General features: G+C 45.6%; 1 protein-coding gene across 1 annotated transcript in view; it reads left to right on the forward strand.

The window, feature by feature from the left end:
- The window catches only part of KCNK13 (potassium two pore domain channel subfamily K member 13), a 100,497-nt gene extending 74,106 nt beyond the window's left edge, over positions 1-26,391 (forward strand). The window contains exon 2 of the mRNA XM_045901816.2: positions 25,490-26,391. Coding sequence (XP_045757772.1) covers positions 25,490-26,382 — 893 coding nt within the window. The 3' untranslated portion in view covers positions 26,383-26,391. The remainder of the gene's footprint in view (positions 1-25,489) is intronic.
- Positions 26,392-26,625: the final 234 nt, after the last annotated feature.

Here is a 26,625-nt window from a genome sequence, read left to right on the forward strand (position 1 = left end):
ACCTCCCCCACAGCACCTGCAGGCAGGATCCATGCTTACTTCTTCATGACGTCAGCGTGAAGCACGTTGCCTGGCACGCAGCCCGTGTGCAGGGAATACTGTGGTATAAAGTTCCTGTCTCCCTAAGGTCCTCCATCCGACGCCATCAGAACCGAAAGGGGAATCCTGGGAGGCAACAGGGCTGCAGCCTGCAGGCCTCTGAGCTGTGAGGAAGACTCAGAGGCAGGGGGCTCTCTTCAGGCGAGGCGGCCCCAGCCACACACCCCGTGTGCCCAGCCTTTCTCCCAAGAGCAGTGACACCAGGTAGCCTTTATCTGTCCAGCAAGGAAGGTGCTGAGAGTGAGGGCAGATGGCCTCTGTCCCAGGGGCACAGATGAAAGTGGATGGGTCCCCACATGGACCCTGCCGCTTCATGTGGCTAGTTCCAATTGGATGCTGGCCTCTGCCGGGTCCCTCATCTCTGATTTGACCCTGCACCCTGACTTCTGTCAGGACTCTTGTACTTCGCTTCTGCCTGGCTATATAATTAGGTGGCTCGTGTTTTCTTTGGTTTGGCCTGAAACCATGGGCATCTTCTGACTCTGCCAATAGTATGGAGTGATCTCTACCAACATTGCAGGTGGGCTTTCCTACCACAGTGGCCATGTTCTACCCACAATGCTGTGCTCTCCTACTCACAATGCTCTCTCTTCCACGCACAATACCTGCTCTCCTACCCGCTGTGCTTGCCCCCCTACCCACACCGCCATGCTCTCCTACCCACAGTGCCATGCTCACAAGGCTCCACTACCCTAGCCCAGCCTACAGTCTGGTTCTTGGTCATCCCTGTTCAGCTGTTGTTGTGCTGATGGCCATAATAACAAAAAGGGTGAATAGGACCATCCAAATGTTCAGAACTGCCAGAGTCACCAATAAGGAGAGCTTACACAAAAATTTTAACTCTTCACATAAACGGTTGTTTCTAGTTTGAGGATATTTGAAAATCACTTATTCTCTTAGCTAATTTCATTATTTTCCCTTGCACACTTGCTCACCCTATTAAGTCACTTAGCAAACCCTTCCCCTGCAAGAGGTTGCATTGGAAATCTTACTGTGGGAATGATTGCAAAAGGTGTACTGGAGGAGTTGAACGTAATCAGGCTATGTACAGTGCTGCAGACAAAATGATTGCATTTATTGAGCACCTACTGTGTTTCAGGCATCGTCCTAGGCCCTGGGGATATAGCAATGAACAAGATAGGCAAAAATCCCTGTCCTCTAGGACTACCATAAGATTTGGCAATCCTACTTCTGGGAATTTATGCAAAAAGTCAGTATCGCAGAGAGATTTTGCACTCCTGTGTTCAAAGAAGCATTATTCACAATAGCAGCCTAAATGTCCATTGGTGGATGACTGGATAAAGAAAATATGGTATATCCATATAGTGGAATATTATTCAGGCTTAAAAATGAAGGAAATCCTGTCATATGCTACATGGATGAAACTTGAGGACATTATGCTAAGTGAAATAAGCCAACCACAAGAATATGAATACTGGATGACTCCACTTACATGAGGTATCTAAAGTAGTCAAATTCCTAGAAGCAGAAAGTAGAATAGTGGTTGCCAGGGACTAGTGGGGGGAAAGGGGAAATGGGCAGTGGCTCTTCAATGGGTATAGAGTTGGTGATGCAAGTTGAAAAGGCTCTAAGGATCTGCTGTACAATGATGTGCACATAGTTAACACTGCACGATACACTTAAAGGTTTTTTAAGATGGTAGATTTCATGTTACGTGTTTTTTATCAGAATAATTCAAATACAAATCCTGTCTTCATGGAACTAGCATTCTAATGGGGAGAGATTGACAACAAAGAAAAATGTAAAACACACAATATATTACATGGTGATAAATGCTATGTAACAATTAAGAAGGAAGGAGGGATGGGAGTCCTGGGAAGGGGTTATCACGAGAATAGAGTGGTTGGCACTTGAACAAAGACCTGCAAGAGCTGAAGGGGTGAATCTTGCAGCTATGTAGGGGAAAAACAGAGGGGGCAAGAGGTGCAGGAGTGGATTTGGGCTGTAGAAGGAGCAACAGGAAAGCCACTGTGGCTGGAGCAGAGGGAGGGGGCGGTGGGGGGTTGGAGAAGTCAGAGGTGGGATTGGGGAGGAGGCAAGTTGAGTCTGCTTTGTAGGTTCTTGTACGGACTTTGGTTTTCATCCCAGGTAAATGGGGGGCCACTGGAGGGTTTAGGGCCCTAGGGTATGTGGCATGTTTCAGAAGGGTGGCTCTGGCGCTGCAGGATGGATAAGCAATAGGGAGACCAGTCTGGAGGCTACTACAAGAATCTGGGGAAGAGATAATGTCTTGGACCAGGGCAGTGGCAGGAAGGGGATGAGAAATAATTGGATTCTGACTCTATTTTGGAAGGCAGAATCAACAAGATTTCTTTTCTTTTTTTTTTAAAGATTTTATTTATTTATTCATGACAGACAGAGAGAGAGAGAGAGGCAGAGGGAGAAGCAGGCTCCCGAGGAGCAGGGAGCCCGATGCGGGACTCGATCCCAGGACCCTGAGATCATGACCTGAGCCGAAGGCAGACGCTTAACCATCTGAGCCACCCAGGTGCCCTCAACAAGATTTCTTGACAGATTGGATGGGAGGTGTCGGAGGAAGAAAGGAGTCCAGGGTGACTGTTCTGGGCCTGAGCAACTGGAAGGATATGGTTACTCTTTATTGTAATAGGGAGGAGTGTGGGTGGGCCATATTGGAGGGGAAGGTCAGGAACTCCATTTTGAATTTGTCAATTTGGGAGATCACTATTGCATATCCACATAAAACAGGCAGCTGGATATGTGGGTCTAGAGTTCTAGAGAAAGGCTCAAACTAGAGATATCACCTAAGAGACATCAGCATTTAGATGGAACTTAAAATTGTGACACCTATGATGAACTCATCAAGAGAATGAATGCAGAGTGGAGAAGAGCCCCAAGGGCTAAGGCCTGGGGCACTCTGACACTTAAAAGAGAAAGATGAAGCAGAGCCAGAAAAGAAGACTGGGAAGGAGAAACCACTGAGTTAGGAAGACAACCAGAAGACTCATGTCTTAGAAACCAAATGAAGAAAGTGACTTAATATGCCAAAGGGGGAGGCCTGGGGCAAGAGAGGCCACACCAGAGTGTTGTAGGGAGCATCTATTCTATATGAATACTGAAACCATCAAGAATTGTGACATAGTGAGATTGGTGACCGTGAGCCAGGGATGAAAATATTCAGGGAATGTCAGGGAGAAACCTATGGGAGGCTGGTGGGTGCCTTGTACACTTCATTTAATGAAGTCTGACCAGCAGTCTTGTGGGGTAAGTATTATTATCATCATCCCATCTTACAGAGGAGGAGACTGAGGCACAGAGGGGTTAAAAACCGCAGCCAGGGTCACCCACACATGAGTGGCAGAGGGGGGAGGTGAGTCCATTGCCTCACAGTGCAGGACTTTCCCCCTCCCCTCAATCCCCCTGTGGGATCCTTGCAGCCCTGCCCATGCATCCTGGGGGCATCTTTCCAGTCGGCTCTATCTCACTCCAGTCCAGCTGTTGTGCCTTTGCTTGTTGTAGAATGAGTATGTTTGGATTCTGGATACACTAGAGTTTATTCTGTGTACAAATAAATGTAGAGAAACACATTTATTAGATATCAAGCAGTGAAAAATCTCACATAATTAGACACTCCCATCGGTGCTATTTCAAAAGAATTTGTGCTCATTTTGGTGATTCTGATGATATACTGCAATAATCTGAAATACCATCTGTACCCTCAAAGATAGTTTTAAATATAATCTGGCAGAATTTGTGTGATAAACACATTTTGATGAACTTTGATATGTGCACATGTGTATCTACTATCGTAATTCCCAGTTAACCAGAATATTAATTGAACTAGAGTCGATAAACAGGCTGCTAGGTTTGTGCTGGATCTTTTTATCCCATTAGACTTACCCTGTCTTAGGATCCAGTTTTACTGTAACCAAGAAAAATGTCATTTATTTTTGCTAGGGATCAGATGGGAATAGTGATAAACTAACCCCCTTCCTGGGAGAGCCTCTAGTGAGGATTGGTCCCATGCCCTGGTCTGAGATGCACAAGCCTTCAGGATGACCGCAGGGCAGGAGGGAGGTAACCGGCCACAGACAGAGCAGACCTGTAAGTGGCCCAGAGAGAAGGTGGCCTGGAGCACCAGGGGCCTCCCTTGAGGGGCTGTGCTAAGATACCAGGGTTGAAAGTATTCCATCTGCCCCCGCCAACATGCCTTCTCAGCTGGTGTTTATCAGGGAAAGAAATGGAAGAACAAAGATTATTTGTTTATTATCTGTCACTGATGGTGGGGGGTGGCGCGCGGAGGAAAGCAGGCTAAGACCAGGTTCTTTTTTTTCTTTTTTAAAGATTTTATTTATTTATTTGACAGAGAGAGAGACAGCGAGAGAGGGAACACAAGCAGGGGGAGTGGGAGAGGGAGAAGCAGGCTTCCCACAGAGCAGGGAGCCCGATGTGGGGCTCGATGTGGGGCTCGATTGTGGGGCTCGATGTGGGGCTCGATTGTGGGGCTCGATGTGGGGCTCGATCCCAGGACCCTGGGATCATGACCTGAGCCGAAGGCAGACGCTTAACGACTGAGCCACCCAGGCGCCCCTAAGACCAGGTTCTTAAAAGGAAGCATTCAAGGCTTGACCCACGCCTTGACCTGTAAATGTGGCCAGAGCTGGGCTGGCCGCTGGGGGCCAGTGGGGCAAGGATATAACTCCAACATGGGCACAGTTCCGCTTTTGAATAGTTGACAGTCTTATTTTCATGGCTCTCAGCAACTAGAGAAAAGAAAAATAAGACTATGGGTAAGGAAAGGCTGGGTACATGGAGAAATTCAGGCTGTTCGCTCTGTAAGAATATAGACCAGAGCCCTGTGCCGTGGTAGTACTTCTCTGGGGGGTTGGAGAATCAGGGAAGACTTCTCAGAGGCAGTGTTTGAGGCAGGAGTAAGTGAGTAGGCGGCGTGGAAGAAGAAGGAGGTGATTTTCCTGCCTGCCTGCCTTCCTACCTTCTTTCTTTCCAAGTATTCAGCAAACATCTACTGCATGCCTGCTCTGGGCTAGGTGCTGAGGATAGAGCAGTGAACGTAACAGACAAGGTCCTTGCCCTCAGGAAGCTTATGTTCTATTGGGGGTGACGTGGAAACGGCCCAATATGCAAGATAACCACAGACTGGGACAGGCCTCTCTGAGCACTTGACATTGGAGCTGTTCCAGCTGGGCCTGTGGGAGTCAGTGGGCCCCTCGCTGGAGGAGTGCATATGTGGGAGCTCCCAGACCCCTCAGCCAGCAGAGCCAGGGCCTCTCTGCTCAGATTAGGGATCAGAAATGGAGCCCGAGGACTCCGTGCCTGGCCCTCCTCTCCTTCCAGGCACCTGCTGCTTCCAGGGCCATATGCACAGCCAGTCAGTGGACACATGGGGTCACTGCATGCTGTCTGTCGTTAGGGGCTGGCCCTTGTCAAATACAAAGGGAAATGCCATTCCAGGTGTCATGGTGAGGGCAGGAGGGCAGGGTGTGGTGTGTTCCATGCGATCAGGCCATTGTGATAATGTAAGGAATTTTCCCAAGATGCACAATGAAAGCGCAAGTTCACAGAAAGTGTTACTTAGCCAACCCCGTGCGTAAGGCACAGTGCTCCAGGCCACACAGACATGTGACAGCTGCCCCTTTTCAAGGATTAGCTCCTCAACTCTAAGGCATTGTTCTAGCACCTCCCCATGTTAGATCATTCAATCCTCACAAAAATCCTATGAGGAAAGTACTGCTATTATCCTGTTTCACAAATGAAGACACTTGAGAATATAGGGTCAGTAATTTGGTCCAGGTCAAGGCAATGATCAAAACCTGCTTGGGCTCACATCCTCCCTGCAGCCCTTTTTTGCTGAGTGTCCTTGGGAAGGTGCTGGGGCTCAGATCTGACCCAGACAGTCTGATTCCTGACTTGGTCCTCTTAGCTATCGTGTGTGCGCACATGCGTGTATAGGGAATTACAGGACAAGATTGCTTTTAAGGAGCTTAACACCAACAGGATACAAGAACTGCTGATAAGGAACCCAACCCAGGCCTTCAGGCCAGGGTACAACAAGAACACCCACCTTAGAAAGAGAAATTATCTGTGAGGAAAGCAGAAGAGACATACAGTATGTTCTAAGTCAGCTGCCAGGTCTAGGACAAATACCTAGACATTGATGGGACAACCTGCCACTTCACATAGATTCTTCTGCCTCTTGAGCCCTGAAGCACTTGGGCAAGGTTGGCAGAATCTCTCTATTGCATCTCCTCTGACCAGTCCCTTTTGCCTTTGCAAAGAAACCCGTCCAGAACATTCAAAAGCACAAACAGAGAATTGTTGTGTTGTTGTTTTTTTTTTAACAATTAAATTTTAAAGTTTTGGCTATCTGGGGTATGCTGAGCTCATGGTCTAGGAATGGACAAGAGTTCATCAATAATTGTCACCGTGAGGTCAGGGAGGTCAGGGCCTGACAGAAGGAAGAAAGGCCTTTGGCCAGGGCCTTGAAGGATGAGTACAAATATTTTGGTTTTGTTTGGGGGTTTTTATTGGGGAGGGGGATAGTAATATTTTTTTTCTAATTAGAAATGTAAGGGGCGCCTGGGTGGCTCAGTGGGTTAAGTGTCTGACTTTTGATTTCAGCTCAGGTCATGATCTCGGGGTCGTGAAATCGAGCCCCGCATAGGGCCCCATGCTGGGCATGAAACCTGCTTGGGATTCTCTCTCTCTCTCTCTCCCCCCCTCTGCCCCTCCCCCTCCCCCCGCTCTCTCTCTCTAAAAAAAAAAAAAGGTAATACCTTCCTCTTGTTGTATACCACTAATAGTAAGAAGTGAAATATGTTTTCTTTTTGGGTATATATCCAAAAGAATTGAAAGCAAAGACTCAAACAGATACTCGTACACCAATGTGTGTAGCATCACTCACCATAGCTAAAAGAAACAACCCAAATGTCTGCTGATGATGAATGGATGAATGACATGTGGCTTAAACATACACGCAGACTATGATGCAGCCATAGAAAGGAACGAGGTGCTGGCACACGGTACCACACAGATGAACCTTGAGAACGTGATGCTAAGCGCAAGAAGCCAGACACAAAGGGACAAATACCGTCCGATTCCACAGTCACAGAGACAGAAAGTGGAATAGAGGTGGCCAGGGGCTTGGGAGGAAGGGAGACCAGGGACTTACTGCTCCGTGGGTAAGAGTTCCTCTTTGGGATGATGCCAAAGTCCTGGGAATAGGTCATGGGGACGGTTGTCCAACACTGCAAGTGGATTTAATACTACCGACTTATATGCTTTAAAATGGTTAAGATGGCAAATTTTATGTTATATATGTTTTATCATAATTTAAAAATCACTAAGAAAACACACAACCAGGGCATGTGGGTGGCTCAGTTGGTTAAGCGTCTGCCTTCAGCTCAGGTCATGATCCCAGGGTCCTGGGATTGAGTTTCACCGAGTTCCACAGAGTCCCATATCCGGCTCCCTGCTCAGTGGCGAGTCTGCTCCTCCCTCTCTCTCTGCCCCTCCCCCGGCTTGTGCATGCTCTCAAATAAATAAATAAAATCTTTGGGGAAAAAAAAATATATGTGGTAGAGGGAAAGGCTCATTCATAGCATGGTCAGAGAGCTATGAAGCAGGAATCAGTGTGACAAGATTTGGACAGGATTCATATGAAGCAAGGACAAAATTCTACTAAGGCTCATTTTTTAAAAAGATTTCTATAAACAGAGAGAGATACACTGTGTTCCTGGTGAAAAAAACTCAATTTGGTAAGGATGTCATTTCTCCACAAATGAGTCTCTAAATATAAGGCGACTCCAATCAGAATCCAAAAATCTTTTCTGGAACTTAACCAAATGACTCTAAAGCTCATCAGGAAAATTGGAGCATAAAAATAAGCGGGGCAGTTTTGAAAAGAAAAAGGAGAAAGGAGCAGGAAGATGAGAGGGGAGAAGACAGACAGAGGAGTCATCACGGATATTCAAAGAGAACTGTTGAGATTTTTGGTACCAGTCCCAGCATGGACAGACAGATTGATGGGACATAATACAGAATCCAGAACCAAATGTAAGAAATTTGTCTTGGCGAACCATGAGAGACTATGGACTCTGAGAAACAAACTGAGGGTTCTAGAGGGGAGGGGGTGGAGGGACGGGTTAGCCTGGTGATGGGTATTAAGGAGGGCACGTATTGCATGGAGCACTGGGTGTTATACGCAAACAATGAATCATGGAACACTTCATCTAAAACTAATGATGGTGGGGCACCTGGGTGGCTCAGTCGTTAAGCATCTGCCTTCGGCTCAGGTCATGATCCCAGGGTCCTGGGATCGAGCCCCGCATCGGGCTCTCTGCTCCGCGGGAAGCCTGCTTCTCCCTCTCCCACTCCCCCTGCTTGTGTTCCCTCTCTCGCTGTGTCTCTCTCTGTCAAATAAATAAATAAAATCTTAAAAAAAAAAACAAACTAATGATGGTGACTAACATAATAAAATAAAATTAATAAAAAAAATTTGTCTCGGGTAAAAGTGGCATATCAAGAGTACAGAAAGAATAGACTATTTAAAAATGGTGCTGAACAGCCTACACACAGGACAAAATTTTATAGACTTGAACACACACGGGATGCCTGGGTGGCTCAGTCGGTTAACCGTCTGCTTTCGGCTCAGGTCATGATCCCAGGGTCCTGGGATCGAGTCCTAAATCGGGCTCCCTGATCAGCGGGGAACCTTTTTCTCCCTCTCCCTCTGCCACTCCCCCTGCTTGTGCTCTCGCTCTCCCCACCACCCCGACAAATAAATAAATAAATCTTAAAAAAAAAAGAACACACACACACACACACACGTACAAGTGATTGGGGGGAGGGGAAAGATAAGTGGATTGAATCAATATCAGTGTCCTGCTCGTGATATTACACTGTAGTTTTGCAAAACATTAGCCTTGGGGAAAACCTGGAGAAAGTATAAGCAGACTATCTCTGTATTATTTCTTACAATTGCTTATAAATCTGCAATTATCTCAATAAAAATTTTCATTAAAAATGGTGCTGAGAAAAACTATTTTAAAAATTTTAGATAGATACTGGCACTTGGAGAGGAATTAATTATTAAATTGCTTTTAAAAATTAGAACCATAAGTGAATACTGGTATGTTCCTGGAGGACTTTTCCATCCATGACTCCCAAAGACAAAAGCCACAAAAGAAAATGGAAACTGAGGGCTTTTCCTACATAAAAATTAAACTTCGGCAAAGGGACAAAACATTTATATAAAAATAAAAGACAGACATACATTGGGAAAAATATTTCAACATATATAAAGGGTGGCAAGTTAATTTTCTAAAAATATTTGAAGAGCTCTTAGGAATCAATAGGAAAAAGAACAAATATCCTAACAGGAAAACAGACTAAGCGTGAATAGGAATTTACAAATGAAGAAATATAAAAGGCCAATAAGCATGTGAAAAAATGGCAACAAAACAGAAGATGGTGAAGAAAGAAAGCATAACTTCTGGAAGAAACATAGTTGCAGGAAACTGGGAGCTGATGTCTTATTTACAGATAACAAGTAGCTGAGTGTCTGGCGCATGATCAATACTATCAGTAAATGTTTGTTCAAGAAGCAGAGATGAAGAACACAGACAACCTGTCAAGGAGAAGGAACCCTTCAGATACTTGTAGAGAAGAGGAAAGGTGGAGGGAAGAAAAAAAAAAAAAACCATTTTAAGGGGCAAAGGGACAAATTAGGTCAATGTTTCTTGTAGAGCCTGTTTTGCCTAAACTAGAAATGATGTCATCAGAAGAAAATCCTTTGGCATTACCTCCCAAAAGCCTCAACTGAGCGTACACCCAGATAGGAGAGTCACTGAGATAAAGTTCAGGCTTTAAACTGTTCTCTTCAGTGCCTTCTGTCTGAATGTGCCCTGCTCGTTCCTCTTGCCATTCCCCCGTGGACAACGATGACGTGGTCCTTTTCCAGCCTTATGTTTTTGCCACCAGCTCTGCTACCGCTCGGCATTAACAGTGCGGTTGACAAGAAGCCCAGCAGATTCGGGGTGAACCCGAATTCCGGTTTACACTGGGCATCTCAGACTTGCTGTCTGACTCTTCACACTTCCATTTCTTAACTTACTAAGAAGACCCTCGTGTTTGGGCTGACAGCCTGAGTTCATGGGTGGTGTCTGTCTTCGGTGTGTGTTCCCTCAATGGAAAAATAAATCCTAATGAATCAGCCCTCTCTCTCCCCATGACTAGCTAAAATACCATTTTCAAACATTTCCTCTGGCGGTTAAATTATTATATCAATTCTATTTGTGCCGCAAGCACCGCAATGCTTTCTGAAATGCATTCTCTACCAGCTTTGGGCAAAAGGAAGTTATCACTGCTTTTTGGAACTAATAATATCAAAACTAAATGTTTTTAAGAAAAGGCCTCAATAGAGCCCCCTCAAAAAATAGTTTGTTACAGAGCAGTGATTCATTTAGATACAGCCAAGAAGGTGCCTCTAAAAAGAATGAGGTGTGAGTCATATGTCTCCAAAGAGTTTTAAAGAGATGGAAGAAGGGAAGGGAAGAAGGAGGCCAGAAGAGAATGAAAGAAGGAAGAAAAGGAAAGAAAAACTTCATTTTCTGTAGGGAGCTTTGGTTCCCTAGGGCTAGAGCTGATGTTCAGAGCAAATATGAGGATGTTTGCCAGATGTTTCTAGGAGATTCTAGGTAATGCAAAGTGCATAATGGTACAATAGTAACATACTGTCCTAGGCTGCTGTAACGAGTACCATAGGCTGGGTGACTAATAATCAGTAGAAGTTTATTTTGCACAGTTTTGGAGGTGGGAAGTCTGAGATCAGGCCGGGCTCTGGAGCCCCCTTCCGGTTTGCAGACTGCTGACTTCTAATCCGTTTACCTCCCCAAAGCCCCACCTCCTAATACATTGCCCTGGGGAATAGGGTTTCAACGTATGAATTGGCGAGTTCCTGAACAGTCAGTCCATAACACATAGGAAATTTCATGAGTTTATAATTTCATGAAGAATTATAGACTGGGGAGAGTATGTTATGGTATTACAAAGACACATTTATTTCTTAAGTCATGTATGATTTCTTATGCCCAGGCCATGCTTCATTGTTGTTGCTTCATACATCCTAGTAAAACCATAACAGATGAGAGAGCCACCAAGATTCTCGAGGTCTTTGGCTTTCAAACTGGATTTCTGGAAACACCAGGATCCCACCAGGGAGCTATAAAGCTGCTGGCGGGGAGAGAGAGGGTGTTGGGAAGGCGGCCTGGGAGCCTCCCGGGTCAAGCAGAAGAGGGGAGCTTTGTCCATTGTGAATACCATCTGCCCCTCGTCCACAGGAGCCTGACATCCCTCTCATCTGCAGCAAGAAATTCGAAAAGGCGCTCCGATTGACTTGTGTTTCACCCAGATGCCCATCAAAATGAAGATTTTTTTTGCAACTCTTCAACAGGTCCCGGAGCCAGACCTTCTAATTCGTGTTGAAGAAAAGCCCTGCCTTGTAGGGACATTCTACTTAACTGAACCATTTCTTCAGAGTCTGGGGCAGGGCAGTTTTTTTTGTTTTGTTTTGTTTTTTTGAAGATTTTATTTATTTATTTGACAGAGAGAGACACAGCGAGAGAGGGAACACAGCAGGGGGAGTGGGAGAGGGAGAAGCAGGCCTCCCGCTGAGCAGGGAGCCCGATGTGGGACTCGATCCCAGGACCCTGGGATCATGACCTGAGCCGAAGGCAGATGCTTAACGATTGAGCCACCCAGGTGCCCCTGGGGCAGGGCAGTTTTGTTCGAGAGAGAATCTAACTACAGGTGCTTGCTTTGAAGGAGCAGTTTCCTACTGTACAAGTTAAGAACCACTGGAACGGGGACGCCTCCCCGAGAGAAGTAAATCAAATGATTCCCCCCCTTTCAAATGCGGGCAAAGTCAGAACTAATGACAGCATCGATTCCATCATACTAGCTCTGTGTTGGCGAGGAGGAAAAGGGCTGGAGAAAGCATCAAACCCTGAGCTAAAGCCCCCCCATGACTCAGTGTTCTCTCCCAAGGAAGCAAAATTCGTCAAATTCCTCTGCAGGCGCTGACGTTCTTCTGATTCCTGGGAGGCTAATTTCTGTCACCTTCTGAGCACGGAAATTACTGTGACTCGTAATAATGCAAATGATTTAAAGAATCCTTATGTCTCACAGCCCGGTTTTCAGCTTTTATGGGCAGGAGAGCAGTAATTCATTTTTGACCTGTAAGTGACTTATTGCTCAGGAGTCTAGAAACTTCCCCCACTTCAGAAATTACCTGAAAAATAGTTTAATCTTTACTACCTATGATACCATCTTTTGTCAAGGATGCTTTACTGTTAAAAAATGAGAGAGGAATGATGACCTGAAAAATAGCAAATTCCAAAGATATCCGGGACTGTAAGAACTCTGAACTTCTGCGTCCACAGCAGTAACCATCACAGAAAAATAGCACCGCATACAGTGAAAATGCCATTTCCCTTCAGCCATCGGGCTGCTTTGCGAGATGCTTTGAATCAGCCTGTTACATCTTTGCAATTGAGAAATGTTACAGATAGAAATGTTTCTCATGTGGCCTATCGTGTCATCTGCCTGGCCCGTAGAAGGAGAGCCTCGGATACACAAGGTGAGCTCTCCCCAGAGTCCTGGGCTGATGGGATTCATGCCCTGCACACCCGAGTCACAGAATACTGGAATCCGACCGTCCCTAGAGTTCATCTGGGCCACCTTATCCTCGTTCTACCAAAGGGACAACCGAATAAGTTGTGCCCATCACAATAGCTTAGGTTATTAAGAGTCTGGACGAGAGCCCAGGCCCCTAACTAGCTAGCTCTGTGACTCCGAGCAAGTTTTGTCATCTCTATGTGCTTCAGGTTCTCAGGTACAAGAGGGGGGACATGATATTCCCACTTTGCAAGGCTGGTATGAGGATTGAAGAAGTGAGTTCGTGTAAAGCACTAAGCATAGCGTCTGGCTCAGAATGAGTGCTCCATCCATCTAAACCACCAACATCATCTTCATCCTCTTGTCACTGATCTGCCAGCTCCAGGAGCTGGAATAAACAGTCAAATGGCCTTGTGCTTAAGGACCCAGAGAACTCATGAACCCGTAGATCACAGAACAAAGGAGGAAATTCCCCAAATCAGTATTTCCATTGCTTTTCTCACCACCAGATGGTGAAGGTATGAACTACATAACTGCAAATAATGAGTGCAGTTATCAAATTCCTAAAAGTAGGAAGTTATTGCCAACCCTCCTTTGGTCTATTACATCACTGAGCACTCCTGTCTTGAATGGAAAACTCTAGAAACTGTGATTCTCCAGCTCTAGGGTAATCATTAATATCCAGGCCTGGAACTGGGCCCAGCCCCAGAGATGCTGATCCAGTAGGGAAGGCTCAAGGATCCATATCTAACAAGCTCCTTGGGTAGTTCTGGAACCAATGATTCAGGTACTACGGTCAAGAAGCGCTGCCTAGAACACGGAATCTGGGTCTATTTCTTTCCCAAGGGGGGGCTACCATGGCAGCAGGTGCTGAGCAAATGCCCACGCAGAAAGCTGATTTAGAACCAGTGCCCACCTCAGCCCTCAGTTGTGCTCCTGCATCTCCCTCCTCCCCCACAACCCAAACAATCAACAAACCTCATTTTACAAAAATAAACCAAGAACAGCACCCACCTGGTTCCATCCCAGAAAATGGATTGGCTGGGAAGGAAGTACCACTTCCTTCTCTTCATTGTCTTTGTTGCCGTAGGTAATGGAGGCAGTAGGAAGTCCTTGACTACTTTGGAAGTCCTACCAATGCAAAGGAAGGGGAGCCGCTGTCTCATGTCTGCTGCTGTCCTGGCCCCACAGTTATTCCAGAACTTCCGAAGATAGCTCGTTCAGATATAATGTACCATCTGAATGTTTTCTGCATCATATATTGATACACCAAAGAAATTAAGGTTGCCTTTGCCTCTAGGATCCCGGAAGTATCACACCCTTCACTGGTTTTGGTGGGAACCTACTTTAGAATCTTACCCAAGCAGACATGACCTTTCTGTCTGATCCTCCCACCCCTGTGCCCTGACTCCAGCTAGTGGTATCTCCCTGAGTACTCCCTGTGGTCCTTGTACCAGAATCACTATGGGAACTAATTTAAAATGCCAGTTTTCTGGTTCTATTCAAGCTCCTGAATCAGAATCTCTGAGGGTGAGGCCTGAAAATCTGTAGTTTTTAACAAGCTCCTTTGGGAATATTCATGTGTACTGAAGTTCAAGACTTTTGTCCTAAGTGACCATGGTTTGCTTCTACCTTATTCACTCACCTCTCAGTTAATTCTCACACTGTAAATAAAGGTGTGATCAGACTGTCCATTTTCCCTGAAGCTTGGCAGAAGTTTTCCATCTCTCTCTTATGTTGTTTGCAGGCGACTCAGAAAAGGAGTTTACGGGGCGCCTGGGTGGCTCAGTTGGTTGGGCATCTGCCTTCAGCTGGGATCATGATCTCAGGGTCCTGGGATCCAGCCCATGTTAGGCTCCCTTCTCAGGAGGGAGTCTGCTTCTCCCTCTCCCTCTGCCTGTCCCTCTCTTTTCTCTCAAATAAATAAATAAAATCTTAAAAAAAAAAAAAAGGCAAGAAAGAAAAGGAGTTTACTTCGGGTGCCTGGGTGGTTCAGTCCGTTAGGCATCCAACTCTTGATTTCGGCTGCAGCCCTGGTCTCAGGGTCTTGGGATCGAGCCCCGCCTCAGACTCCAAGCTCAGCGTGGAGTCTGTTTGAGATGCTCTCTCTCCCTCTCCCTCTGCCCCTTTCCCCACTCGCACTCTTGTGCACTCTCTCTCAAGTAAATAAATCTTTAAAAAAAGAAAGAAAGAAAGAAAGAAAGAAAGAAAGAAAGAAAGAAAGAAAGAAAGAAAGAAAGAAAGAAAGAAAAAGAGTTTACTTGACTTGATAAACAACCTAGTGCAGGTTTCTTTCTTGTGTATTGTTGTAGTACTTTATCTCCTGGACCATGGTTGATGCTCCTGGAGGGCAGAAACTATCTTGTAATCACCCACCCCCACCCCACCCTGCCTACGCTCTTGGCACAGTGCGTGCAACCTAATAAGTATATTGCCTGATTGGACTGTCACATCAACACTTGCCTCCAACAGTTTTCTCCTCAACATCTAGAAACGACCCAAGAGGAAGTAAATTTTGATGGTGAACACTTGACCCTCATAAACCCTTGTCTTCAAGCATTTTCTTTTTCTTTTTTTTTTTTAAGATTTTATTTATTCATTTATTTGAGAGAGTGAGAGAGAGAGCACATGAGAGGGGGGAAGGTCAGAGGGAGAAGCAGACTCCCTGCCGAGCAGGGAGCCCGACGCGGGACTCGATCCCGGGACTCCAGGATCATGACCTGAGCCGAAGGCAATCGCCTAACCAACTGAGCCACCCAGGCACCCCCAAGCATTTTCTTGAGAAGACTCATAAAGCTTCATCCACGTTTTCACAGCCTGTGAAGTACAGATGGCCACCCCACCTCTTCCCGCAGCATGCACACCTCTCCCTCCACACTTCCTATACACGCATCCTAAGGGACTGATTTGTCCCAGTTTCTCGTTACCCCAAGTTTCTATTAAGGAACCGCCCCCCCATCACCACTCTGGCACTCTCTGAAGTGTTGTTGTTGGTTCGTTTTTTGTTTTTTGTTTTTAATTCCTAGCATGCAGTACTTTCTTTCTCTAAAGTGACAGGGTCCAATCTTCTCCCCATTTTAGCTAAGTTGCTAAGACAAGGTTTTACCCATCTGACCATCCAGTAAGTGTCTGTTCACTTACCTGATCTTACTACCTACCCCGCCAGCTCATTTCCAGATGGGTGAGGGAGGGTTCGGGGCTTGGATGCCCATGCCTGGCTGGAACTCAAGGGCCTGCCATGCCCCCAGTCGAGCACTGAAGCTGTACTGTGAGACCTGATTTATTAGGCACTCGGGAGCCACAGGGCAATTTGCTGGACTACAGAGGAAAACCCAGACAGGCCAGACAAGGCTAGTTTTACATCCCACCAGTTGTTCTTGAGAGTTTTCCAGTGGTGGTTTGTGAAGAAAGAACCAGGCCCAAGGAGAGACATTCTTAGCCTGATTTTAATCATTAGTAGGGACTGCCTTTTTTTTTTTTTTTTTTAGTTTGTATAAGGGAGATTATGGTAAACACAAACATGGTGCAGTGTGAAATCCCATCAAGCCAAAACGAAATTTCTGTTTGTTGGCAGAATTCTGTCTTGCAGAACCCAACTAACGGTGTTTGGGATAGGAGGGCAGTGACTTTTAAAAGTTGTAGGTCTTGAAAAAAGGATTTTGAGTGATTAGCTTGTACCTTTGCCTTCGATTTACCAGTGTATGGGGGTTACTCAAGTGTGAGGTGAGCATGGTGATGGGTATTAAGGAGGGCATATATAGCATGGAGCATTATATGCAATGAATCATGGAACACTACACCAAAAACTAATGATGTACTGTATGGTGACTAACATAACAGAATAAAAAAATTATAATTAAAAAAAATAAGTAAACAGGGAAGTGCACTTTTGTGTAAATTAACTTCAGTTTATACCCTAGAGGCAGTTAGCCTTCAATGACAGTGTTTACTCTGCAATCTACTTTCAAGAGGTCACTCTTAAGCATTATAAATATTGTTATCAAAATCTACACTGTAGGGAATATTGGCTAGCATAAGAAATGTTAGAAATAATTCTCCATTGGAGAAATGAGTGCTGTGCAAGATAAGGTTGGCCAACAGGTTGTGTGAACCAATGCCCTTGCTTAGATGGGCAGTAAATTCACTGAGCAAATTGGGAACCCACCCAAGGCCTAGCGCTTCACTGTTTCTGTGTCACCTAGAATTCAACAACAAAAAAGGAAATGGGTAAAGTAATTGAATAGGTGTGCTAAAGAGGATGCCCACCTGACCACAAAACATATGAAAAGATGCTCAACTTAATAGGCATCAAGGAAATGCTCATTAAGACCACTATGGGGCGCCTGGGTGGCTCAGTCAGCTAAGTGTCTGCCTTCAGCTCAGGTCATGATCCCAGGGTCCTGGGATTGAGTCCCATGTCGGGCTCCCAGCTCAACGGGGAGTCTGCTTCTCCTTCTACCTCTGCCTGCCGCTCTGCCTACTTGTGCTCTGTCAAATAAATAAATAAAATCTTAAAAAAAAAAAAAAAACCACTATGTACCCACCAGAAGGTTAAAATGAATATTGGCAAGAATATGAAGAAGCTGGGGCTCTCAAACCTTGATGAGGGTGGGGTAAATCAGGGCATCCACTTTGCTGAACATATAATGTCATGTGAGTCCTCACTTCCACATCTAAGTGTGGGTAGCCAAGAGAAATGTGTATATTTGTTCACCAAAGGACATGCACCAGAGTGTTTGTAGAAACGCTATTCATAATAGCTCCAAGCTGGAAATGACCCAAATATGTATCAACAGTAGAATGCCCTCTTCATCCCACCCTCCCTGTGCCCTCAGCTGGTGTCTGTTCCTTAATATCACACAGGCTCAACAATTTGCTTGATTTACAAGTGGAATTTCCATTCAATTCCAAACGCCTTGCAGACCTCCTCTTGACATTCTTTAAAATCCCTTATACCCAATTATCAACGAAGCATGAAGGGATGAGCTGGAGCAGCCCAGAAATGGTGGAGAGAAGATGCCTGTTGAAAAAATTGCAAGCCCCAGAGAGAAGATGTTTCCTTATTCAACACTATGTAGCAAACTGCCCCCAAATTAATGGCTTAGACAACAATCATGGGCATTTCTCACAATTCTGTTGGTCTGCTGGGTTCAACTAGTGGCTCTCTGGCTCCACGAGGTACCCCCTGGTATACCTCAGGCTTGACCGGGGCTGGAATGCCCAAGATGGATTTACCCAATATCTGAGGAGGCTGGAATGCTGGGGAGGGCTGGGACTCTCTCTGCAGCTAAATGGTCACACTTTTTATACAGTGACTCAGGGGTCCAGAGAAAGATAAAACTGTTAGGCTCCTTACTGTCTAAGCCTAGAACTAGTGCAGCATGACTTCCGCCCCATATGATTGGTCAGAGCAAGTCTCAAGGTCATCCAAGATTCAAGGGGAAGGGAAATAGGCTTCACCTCTTACGGGGATGGGAGCAGTTTGCTCAAAATCATCTTTGAAAAACAATTTACCACAGACAATAAGAGTCAAGGAGGGCAATCTGGATGGGGAGCCTCCACCCCTCGAGATTACCTGGCTTTTCAGTGCCTCAGTTTCCCCACCTATAACATAGAAAGCTTGGACTAGAAAGCTGTGAAGTTCCTCTAGGCTCTAACAGTTGTGGTTCCATAATCCACATAAAGACTGACCCTCAAGTCTTCCATCATTGGAGCCCTATTTCCTTCCCCCACATTCCCCATAAGAATAGTCCATGGAGTCTCTTTTATGTTTTGGGGTTTTTTTTTTAAGATTTACTCATTTATTTTAGAGACAGTGAGAGAGCACGGGTGAGTGGGGGGAGGGGAAGGGAGTGAGGCAGAGAAGCAGACTCCCCGCTGAGCAGGGATCCTGAGATCAAGATCTGAGCTGAAACCAAGAGTCGGAGGCTTAACTGACTGAGCCACCCAGGTGCCCCACCATGAGGTCTGTTTTTGCCCTCTTTCCATCCCAATTAAAACTGGAAGGTCTTGTTTAAAAACACCCACAAACCCCTATGTAGTTTCATCTCACACAAAGAGGCTTAAAATTTCTGAATCAAAAAGATGAAAAGTTTATGCAAGTCAAACTGATTCTCAGTGTATTGAGAAGAATGAATCAAGAGGGATGATTGTTTCGGGCAGGTGTTTGTCTGCCATTTGAGGAAAGCTTCCAGAATATTTTAACGTGTTTTTCTCAGTTTAAAAGTAATGAAAGAAAGAAAAAAAAGAAAAATAAAGTAATGAAAAATATAAAGCATTACAAAAAATTAAATCACCCAAATTATCACCATCTAGAAATAACCTGATTAAAAATTTTGTTTCTTTCCCTTTATGTTGTTTTTCTCTGTATATGTTTGTGGCAGACCTTGTCAGTCCTGGGGTCCGTCTCTTTCCCAAGGAACTCCAGTAAACCCTGGCCAGTCTAAGAGGAAATCCATTCCTCTTTTAGATAATTGGTTTGAGAAAGGGGCTTGTAATAATTAATGATGTATAATGGGAATTTTGCCAGGGGGTTTCTGGGAAGGATTCTCTGTTCTTAGAAAGATACACACAAGGCAGGAACATAACATTTTCTGGCTCCGGACATTCGTGTGTGAGGAGTTAATGCCCAACCTGTTGACAGGGCCAGAGCCAGAAAGGTGAAATGTTTTTGATTCGTAGATCCTTTGGAAAGCCACCCAACTAGCCACCCAATTAATCCCTGGGGCTACCCTACCTCCAAATTCCATGTTCTAAGAGATAATATATCCCCTTCATGTTTAAGCCACCTCTATTTATGATTTGCTATGACTGGCAACCAAAAGCAAAATTTTCACTGCTACTATATATATACATATATCTGTACAAATTCATTTTAGAAAGTTTATTCCTTCATCCAACAAATATTTAATGAGGATACCCCATGCACTAGGCTTGAGTCATTCTGCAGACACACTTTGGCTCTGCATTTTTCCACTTTACATTTTCTCTAGTCATTAAAAACTCTTTGAATATGTAATTTTAATGGCTTCAATTTAATGACTATTTAGTCATTTCCCTATTATCTGACATTTAGGTTGCTGAGGATTTTCATTATTAAAAGCAAAGACATGGTGAACATCAGTGTACATAATGAGTCACATTTCTGATCTTTTTGGGGACATATTCCTAAAAAAAAAAGAGAGAGAGAAAAAGATACAAGTATTTTTAAGATGCCTGAGACATTTCCAAATTGCTTTCTAGACAGTTTATGCCAATTTATATGTCCCCATAGAGTGTTTGAGATCTTCTGCTTCATCTGAACACACTCTTATAATAGACATTTTTAAAAAAATGTTTCTAGGGGCACCTGGGTTGCTCAGTCCGGTCATGATCCTGGGGTCCTGGGATCGAGCCCCACGTTGGGCTCCCTGCTCAGTGGAGAGTCTGCTTCTCCCTCTCCCTCTGCCCCTCCACCCGCTTGTGCTCACTCTCTCTCTCAAATAAAGAAATAAAATCTTTTAAAAAAATGTTTCTAGAAAGAATTGTGATTGAAGTCTACAGGACACATTTACCCAACAAATCAATGGCATAAAAAATGGGAGGGAAGGCTCTCAATGAATAAAGGAGACTTAAAAGATATTGCTTGGACCTTGCCAGTGTTCTGATTCATACAGATCTGTAAAAAGATATTTTTGAGAAATTTGAATATGGCCAAGGCATTATTTGGTTTAAAGAAATTAGTGTTCGTTTTATTAGGTGTGATAATGTGGTTATGTTGGGAAAATAAAGTTCTTGTCAGTTACAGATGCATCCTTATTTTTTAAATTTATTTTTCAAGCCCCAGCATGGGACTTGAACTCACAACCATGAGATCAAGACCTGGGCTGAGATCAAGAGTCAGACGCAGGTGCCCCAGTGCATCCTTCTTAATGGATGAAATGGCATGATGTCTGGGATTTACTTTAAAATGCTCCAGCAAATAAAGGTGGTGGGGTGGGATAGGAGAACCAGGATTGGCAAGATGTTGACAATTGCTGAAAGTAGGAAATGAGGGTTTATTATAGTAGTCTCTCTACCTTTGTGTATGTTTGAAAATATCATCATGCAAAGCTTTTCAATGTTTTAACTTGATTAATTTTTTTTTAAAGAATGGTGGTCAACAGAATATACATAAAATGCTGGGAGACTGCAGGTCTGCTCTCCTCTCTTCATGGTCTAAAAGAAAAGCTCTATTGGGGTTGACTAGGACCCTGGCAGTCTCTGGCCTCTTCATTCCTGGCCCCAAGGGCACCAGGGAGCCTAGTTTGGTCCCAGGAGCTGCCCTAGGGGTCACATTGAAACAGATCTGAAATGGTTCAAGGGAGCCAGAATGAAGCAGACTGCTGGGCAAGCTTCCTTGGAGTCCTGGGACTCCAAACCACACTCATGAACCCTTGGTCCTCAGTCAGCTAGCCCATGTGCTCCCAGACTCAGGGGCTGGACCCGAATCAGATGACCTCAGGCTTGAAGCTCAGGGAATAAATTATATACTGAAAAGCACCACCTGTGACAATCAGTTTCATTTGTGTGCCTATGAAATACACGGAGACCGAAATGCATGGGGTGTAGCCCATTTTTAAAACCGACTTAATTACATCACTTGTTGGGAGAGGCACACATACATTCAGAAACATGTGTTTTAGTAAATGAAAATTGTAGGGTTTCAGGCTCTGATGCAAGCGAATCCCCTGATTTGGGTACCAGATTTGGCAGCCACTGTGGTTTGGGTGTCTGTGTAAAGCATGGAACTACAGACACTTGGTTAATTTCCCTCTCTGGCTTCTACTCCTGATGCATACACCTGACCATGGCTGACACTCCGCACAGTCAGGCGGAAAGAGCACAGGCCTGGGAGACAAATCGAGGTTCTAATTCTGGCTTTACACTTCTAGGCAAGTTACTTAGCTTCTGTAGTCTTCTTTTTCTCATCTGTCAAATGGGACTAGTGGACTAATACTAAACACCCAGCTCCCCAGCAAGAGTGCAAGGAGCCAGTGATACCTAGCAGAGGGCAGATCTTTGGTGACGCTTGTGTTCTTTTCCTCCACCAAGAGGGACCCCAAGGCTTCTTATTCCCAATCCCAGGCATCCCTAATGTCCAGTGTTATGGGGCTCAAAAAAGGGGAGGCTTTCTATGAAAAAGCCCGTATTATGAGCTTCCACACTTTTTTTTTTTTAAAGATTTTATTTATTTATTTGACAGAGAGAGAGACAGCTAGAGAGGGAACACAAGCAGGGGGAGTGGGAGAGGGAGAAGCAGGCTTCCCGCTGAGCAGGGAGCCTGATGTGGGGCTCGATCCCAGGACCCTGGAATCATGACCTGAGCCGAAGGCAGGCGCTTAATGACTGAGCCACCCAGGCGCCCCGAGCTTCCACACTTTTAAGCTTTGAGTAGTAGAAGCTGTGGAACACCTCTCCCTGCAGACCGTAGGAGGCTGCCTCCCAGTGCTTCCCCTCACTACCACGTATGCCATTTGCTGTCATTTTTGCTGATTGAAAAAATGGCGGTGCCCAATCCAATACAGTAGGTAATTGAAACTCGTGGCTTCTCTGTTCTTTTAATCAAATTGAATGTTTTAAAACCAAATAAGATGGAATCTAGAAATTTTAAATGCCTGGGACATGTCCCCACATCAACTAGATGTGTCATTCATTGGAAAGGTCCGTTGACCGAGCTTGTCAGCTGGCTTTGGTCACGCATCTATACGTCACTCATTTCAAGTGAGGCGGCATTCGGGCCCCTGAAGCCGGGTAACTCCATTGTGCCTTTATTTTGGCCTTTGACTCTCTATGCCTTGTTTTGTAGATAGCAGTTTATTTGTCCCAGCCTGAATGCAAGGTTCCTTGAGGTCAAGGACCTTGTCCGGCTAATCATTGTGTGGCCCAAACGCTTAGTGAAGGCCCTTGAACTTCACAGGTGCTTAATAAATTATTGTTGTCAACTTCAGCTGAGAGCTATTCCTAACGGCCCTATTCTCCAAGACTAAAATGATTAAGTCACCTCTGGGATCAGAAAGGAAGACTTTGGAGAAGCAAAAATTTGCCCATTTAAATCCTGTGCTACATGAGAAAGTTCTCCTCAGATTGTTGGCAAGAACCTCCCCATCCCCCTCCCCCTCCCTTGTTATTTCTGGGCTTTCCCCATTTTCAATGCCTTTATCCAGTTTCTGGAATATTGTTGGGCCAATAAAAGGTCCTGGATAAATGTTTCTTTTTTTTTCTGCTTGTTGCCTCGGTTCTGTCTCCAATGAAGAGAGCCCTAAGACCCATCTGGTCCTACAGCTTTGGGGCAGGGGCTCCAGCTTTCATTGTTCATTTCTTAGTGCAGAAAGATTTGCAAATTTTACTGCTTCTGGGCATTCACTGAGCCAGAGGAGGTACCCCAACATCTACTCAACACCTTGGTTACTCCTCAGCATTCTTTGGCCCGGGGAGAGAAAGACATTGCTCTCAGCTCAGTCATTAAACTCAGTAAGTTTTTTCTAAATTCTCCACTCTTACAACCACCTCGTTTCAACTTGAGCTTGGGGATTAAAATGAAAGATACTAACAAGAGAAACCATAGCAAAGACAAAGTATTTCTCTTTTTTTAAGATTTATTTATTTATTTATTTATTTGAGAGCGGCGGGGGTGGGGTGGGGTGGAAGCAGAGGTAGAGGGAGAGAGAGAATTTCAAGCAGACTCCACACTGAGGATGAAGCCCAACACAGGGCTCGATCTCACGACCCTGAGATCACAACCTGAGCTGAAACCAAGAGTCGGATGCTCAACCGACTGAGCCCCCAGGTGCCCCAAGACAAAGTATTTCTTTACATAATGAAGATATTTAATAAATGAAACCTGCAGTGCCAAGAGTTGCTGAGGGAATTCCCAGGGAAGAGATGAGGGTCTCTTTTTCTCTCTACCATTAGGGTCCATAACTCTAACTCCCAATGACAGTATCTCCAGCCCCTCGCCCCTTCCTTCCCACATCATCATCCTGTCCCATCCAGCTAAAAAGCTAGATTCACCCATCTTCCTCCAGTCTCCTGGTTATAGGCTGTTAACAGCCTACACTCGTGTAGACCCTTGTGTGCTGCAGAAGAAAAATCAAATGGAAATGGAAAACCAGATGGTAACATAGTATGCATAGCTAGGTGTTTGGGAAGGGTGGCCCCTTGGCTCTCTGCCCGAGGAGAGCAGGAGGCCATCACCCCAGAAGCCCACACATGGCAAGTTCTGATCTGACCACTTCCCAGCCTGTGCTGGAGGCAGCCATGCGCAGCTATGGCAACAAAGAAATGTTTTGGCTTGGGGACGAGCAGGATGTCATCAGGAAAGAGGATAAGGGGGAGCCCTCAAGATCCCAATGATGGGGCCCAAGTTAGGAACCTGAACTTGATAATAAGAAAAAATGGAGACAAGAAGAATTGATTCAAATGAAAAGCTGAACCCAGGGAGGCAGGCTCAGTACTTATTTTTTGAATGGTATTTGTATTCAGAGACTTTGATGCCCATCCCCTCAAACAGATCAGATTTCTCATGGTTACTGAATCATTTGCTTGGAAGGATCCCATGTCACTTGGGGTGGGATGACCCTGGGCACCCCTCAGTGAGAAATACTGAGTGAATCACTGCTCCTTTCTTTTTCTTGGTGTTCTTAGTGATGCCTATTGTCCTGGAGTTGGTATTCTTAGCAACATGTCTGTGTGCATGGGTAGAAATGTCAAGAAGGTAGAAATTGTGAACAGTAAGAGGTAAAGGCAAGAGAGACGTTTTCTATTTGATCAAACTATAAGAATCAACACCTCAGTTTTCACTCCCCAAATAGAAGGTATATGTTTGAAGAATTTTGTTTAAAAGATGAGAACATCTTGAACAAATTTCTCATTTCTACAGATGCTGGCATTGGCCGTTTCTCTGCCTAGAACACTATTATCACCACCACACACACACACACACACACACACGCACACACACACACATACCTCTCCTTGCCTGCCTAACTCCTCTGTAGCTTTCAAGTATCCCTGCTTAGTCTTCCCAGAACCTCAAGTCTGAGATGGGTTCCCCTCTTGGCCGTCCCCACAGGACACTGTCCTTCCTCCAGCACAACCCCTACACAATGTAGTAATCACCTCACTAGGTGGAGATGACATTGAACAAGGAGTAGATGCAACATGGGCGTCTGCTGCATCTACTCCTTGTTCAATGTCATCTCCATCCTCATCAAACAGGTGATTCCACTTCCTGGAATAGCACTGAATAAGTATTTATACAATAAATGAATTCTGATGAGTCTGTGTAAGCCTTTTCTCTGTATGAAACTTTGTCTGTCTGCACAGTGTCTGCTGAGTATGGTTGTTCCTGTTGTGTACTGTACAGGACATCTAGTCAAGGCCGGAAGGGAGGCCTGAAATCCAGCTCACGTTCTCATCACCCAGCCGTTTTTTTTTTTTTTGCTGCCCGTATCCACCTGGAGGAAGACGTGCCTTTTTTCTGATTTGCGCAAGGGCACCATACAAGCTTTCAGCAATGCAGCTCTGAACAACACTTCATGTCTTCAAAAGGAAGTGAGAGTTCTCCCCCTAGTTCCTAGAAAGGCTAGGACTGAGCGCTTTTATGAAACTGTTTCTTCGGGTCCTTTGCCAGCCATCACAACAAAGACCCTGACCGCATTCCCTCACTCTTCTCTCCTCTGATTTTTGTCTCCTGCAGGGTTTGGGATGACAACTCCAGCGACAGTAGGAGGAAAAATCTTTCTGATCTTTTATGGCCTCATTGGGTGTGCAAGCACCATCTTGTTCTTCAACCTCTTCCTGGAGCGCCTGATCACCGTCATCGCCTACATCATGAAGTCGTGCCACCAGCGGCAGCTCCAGAGACAGGGGGCCCTGCCCCAGGAGAGCCTGAAGAACCCGGGCAGGTGCGAGGTGGATAGCTTGGCCGGCTGGAAGCCCTCCGTGTACTACGTGATGCTGATCCTCTGTGTGGCCTCCTTGCTCATCTCCTGCTGTGCCTCGGCCATGTACACCTCCATCGAAGGGTGGAGCTACTTCGACTCGCTCTACTTCTGCTTTGTGGCTTTCAGCACCATTGGCTTCGGGGACCTTGTCAGCAGCCAGAACGCCCAGTATGAGAGCCAAGGTCTCTACCGCTTCGCCAACTTCATGTTCATCCTCATGGGCGTCTGCTGCATCTACTCCTTGTTCAATGTCATCTCCATCCTCATCAAACAGTCCGTGAACTGGATCCTGAGGAAAATGGAGGGGGGGTGCTGCCGACAATGCCAAAGGAGACTCCTGCGGTCACGGAGGAACGTGATCATGCCGGGCAATGTCCAGAACCAGTGTAACATCTCCATAGACACAGACAGGGTGATGGACAGCGACACGGATGGGCGGCGGCTCTCGGGGGAGATGATCTCCATGAAGGACTTCTTGGCCGCCAACAAGGTCTCGCTGGCCATCCTCCAGAAGCAGCTGTCGGAGACGGCCAACGGCTGCCCGCCCCAGGCCAGCGTGCTGTCCCAAGACAATGAGTTCTCAGACGGGGTGGGGGCCTTCGCGATCATGAACAACAGGCTGGCGGAGACCAGTGGGGACAGGTAGGAGCAAGGAGCAGACGCTGGGCGTGGAGACCAGAGATGGACCACGAGGGCCCAGGTTGACTGTGGAGCTGTCCCGTCACCCTCTGCAGGCCCAGCCTTAGAAAGCTCTTCTCCTCTAAGGTCTAAATCAGTCCTAAGAATGAGTCACAAAATCAGCCCAAGACATTGGCACTATTTCTTGACCCATCTTCCTCCAGGGTTTTAACTGCCTAAGGGAGGGAGGGCTTGAGTAGGCCTCCATTTC

This window comes from Mirounga angustirostris, unplaced genomic scaffold (assembly GCF_029215605.1).
Source record: "Mirounga angustirostris isolate CCGP_5_RB_7025 unplaced genomic scaffold, mMirAng1.0.hap1 SCAF_9, whole genome shotgun sequence".
NCBI classification, from domain to species: Eukaryota; Metazoa; Chordata; class Mammalia; order Carnivora; family Phocidae; genus Mirounga; species Mirounga angustirostris.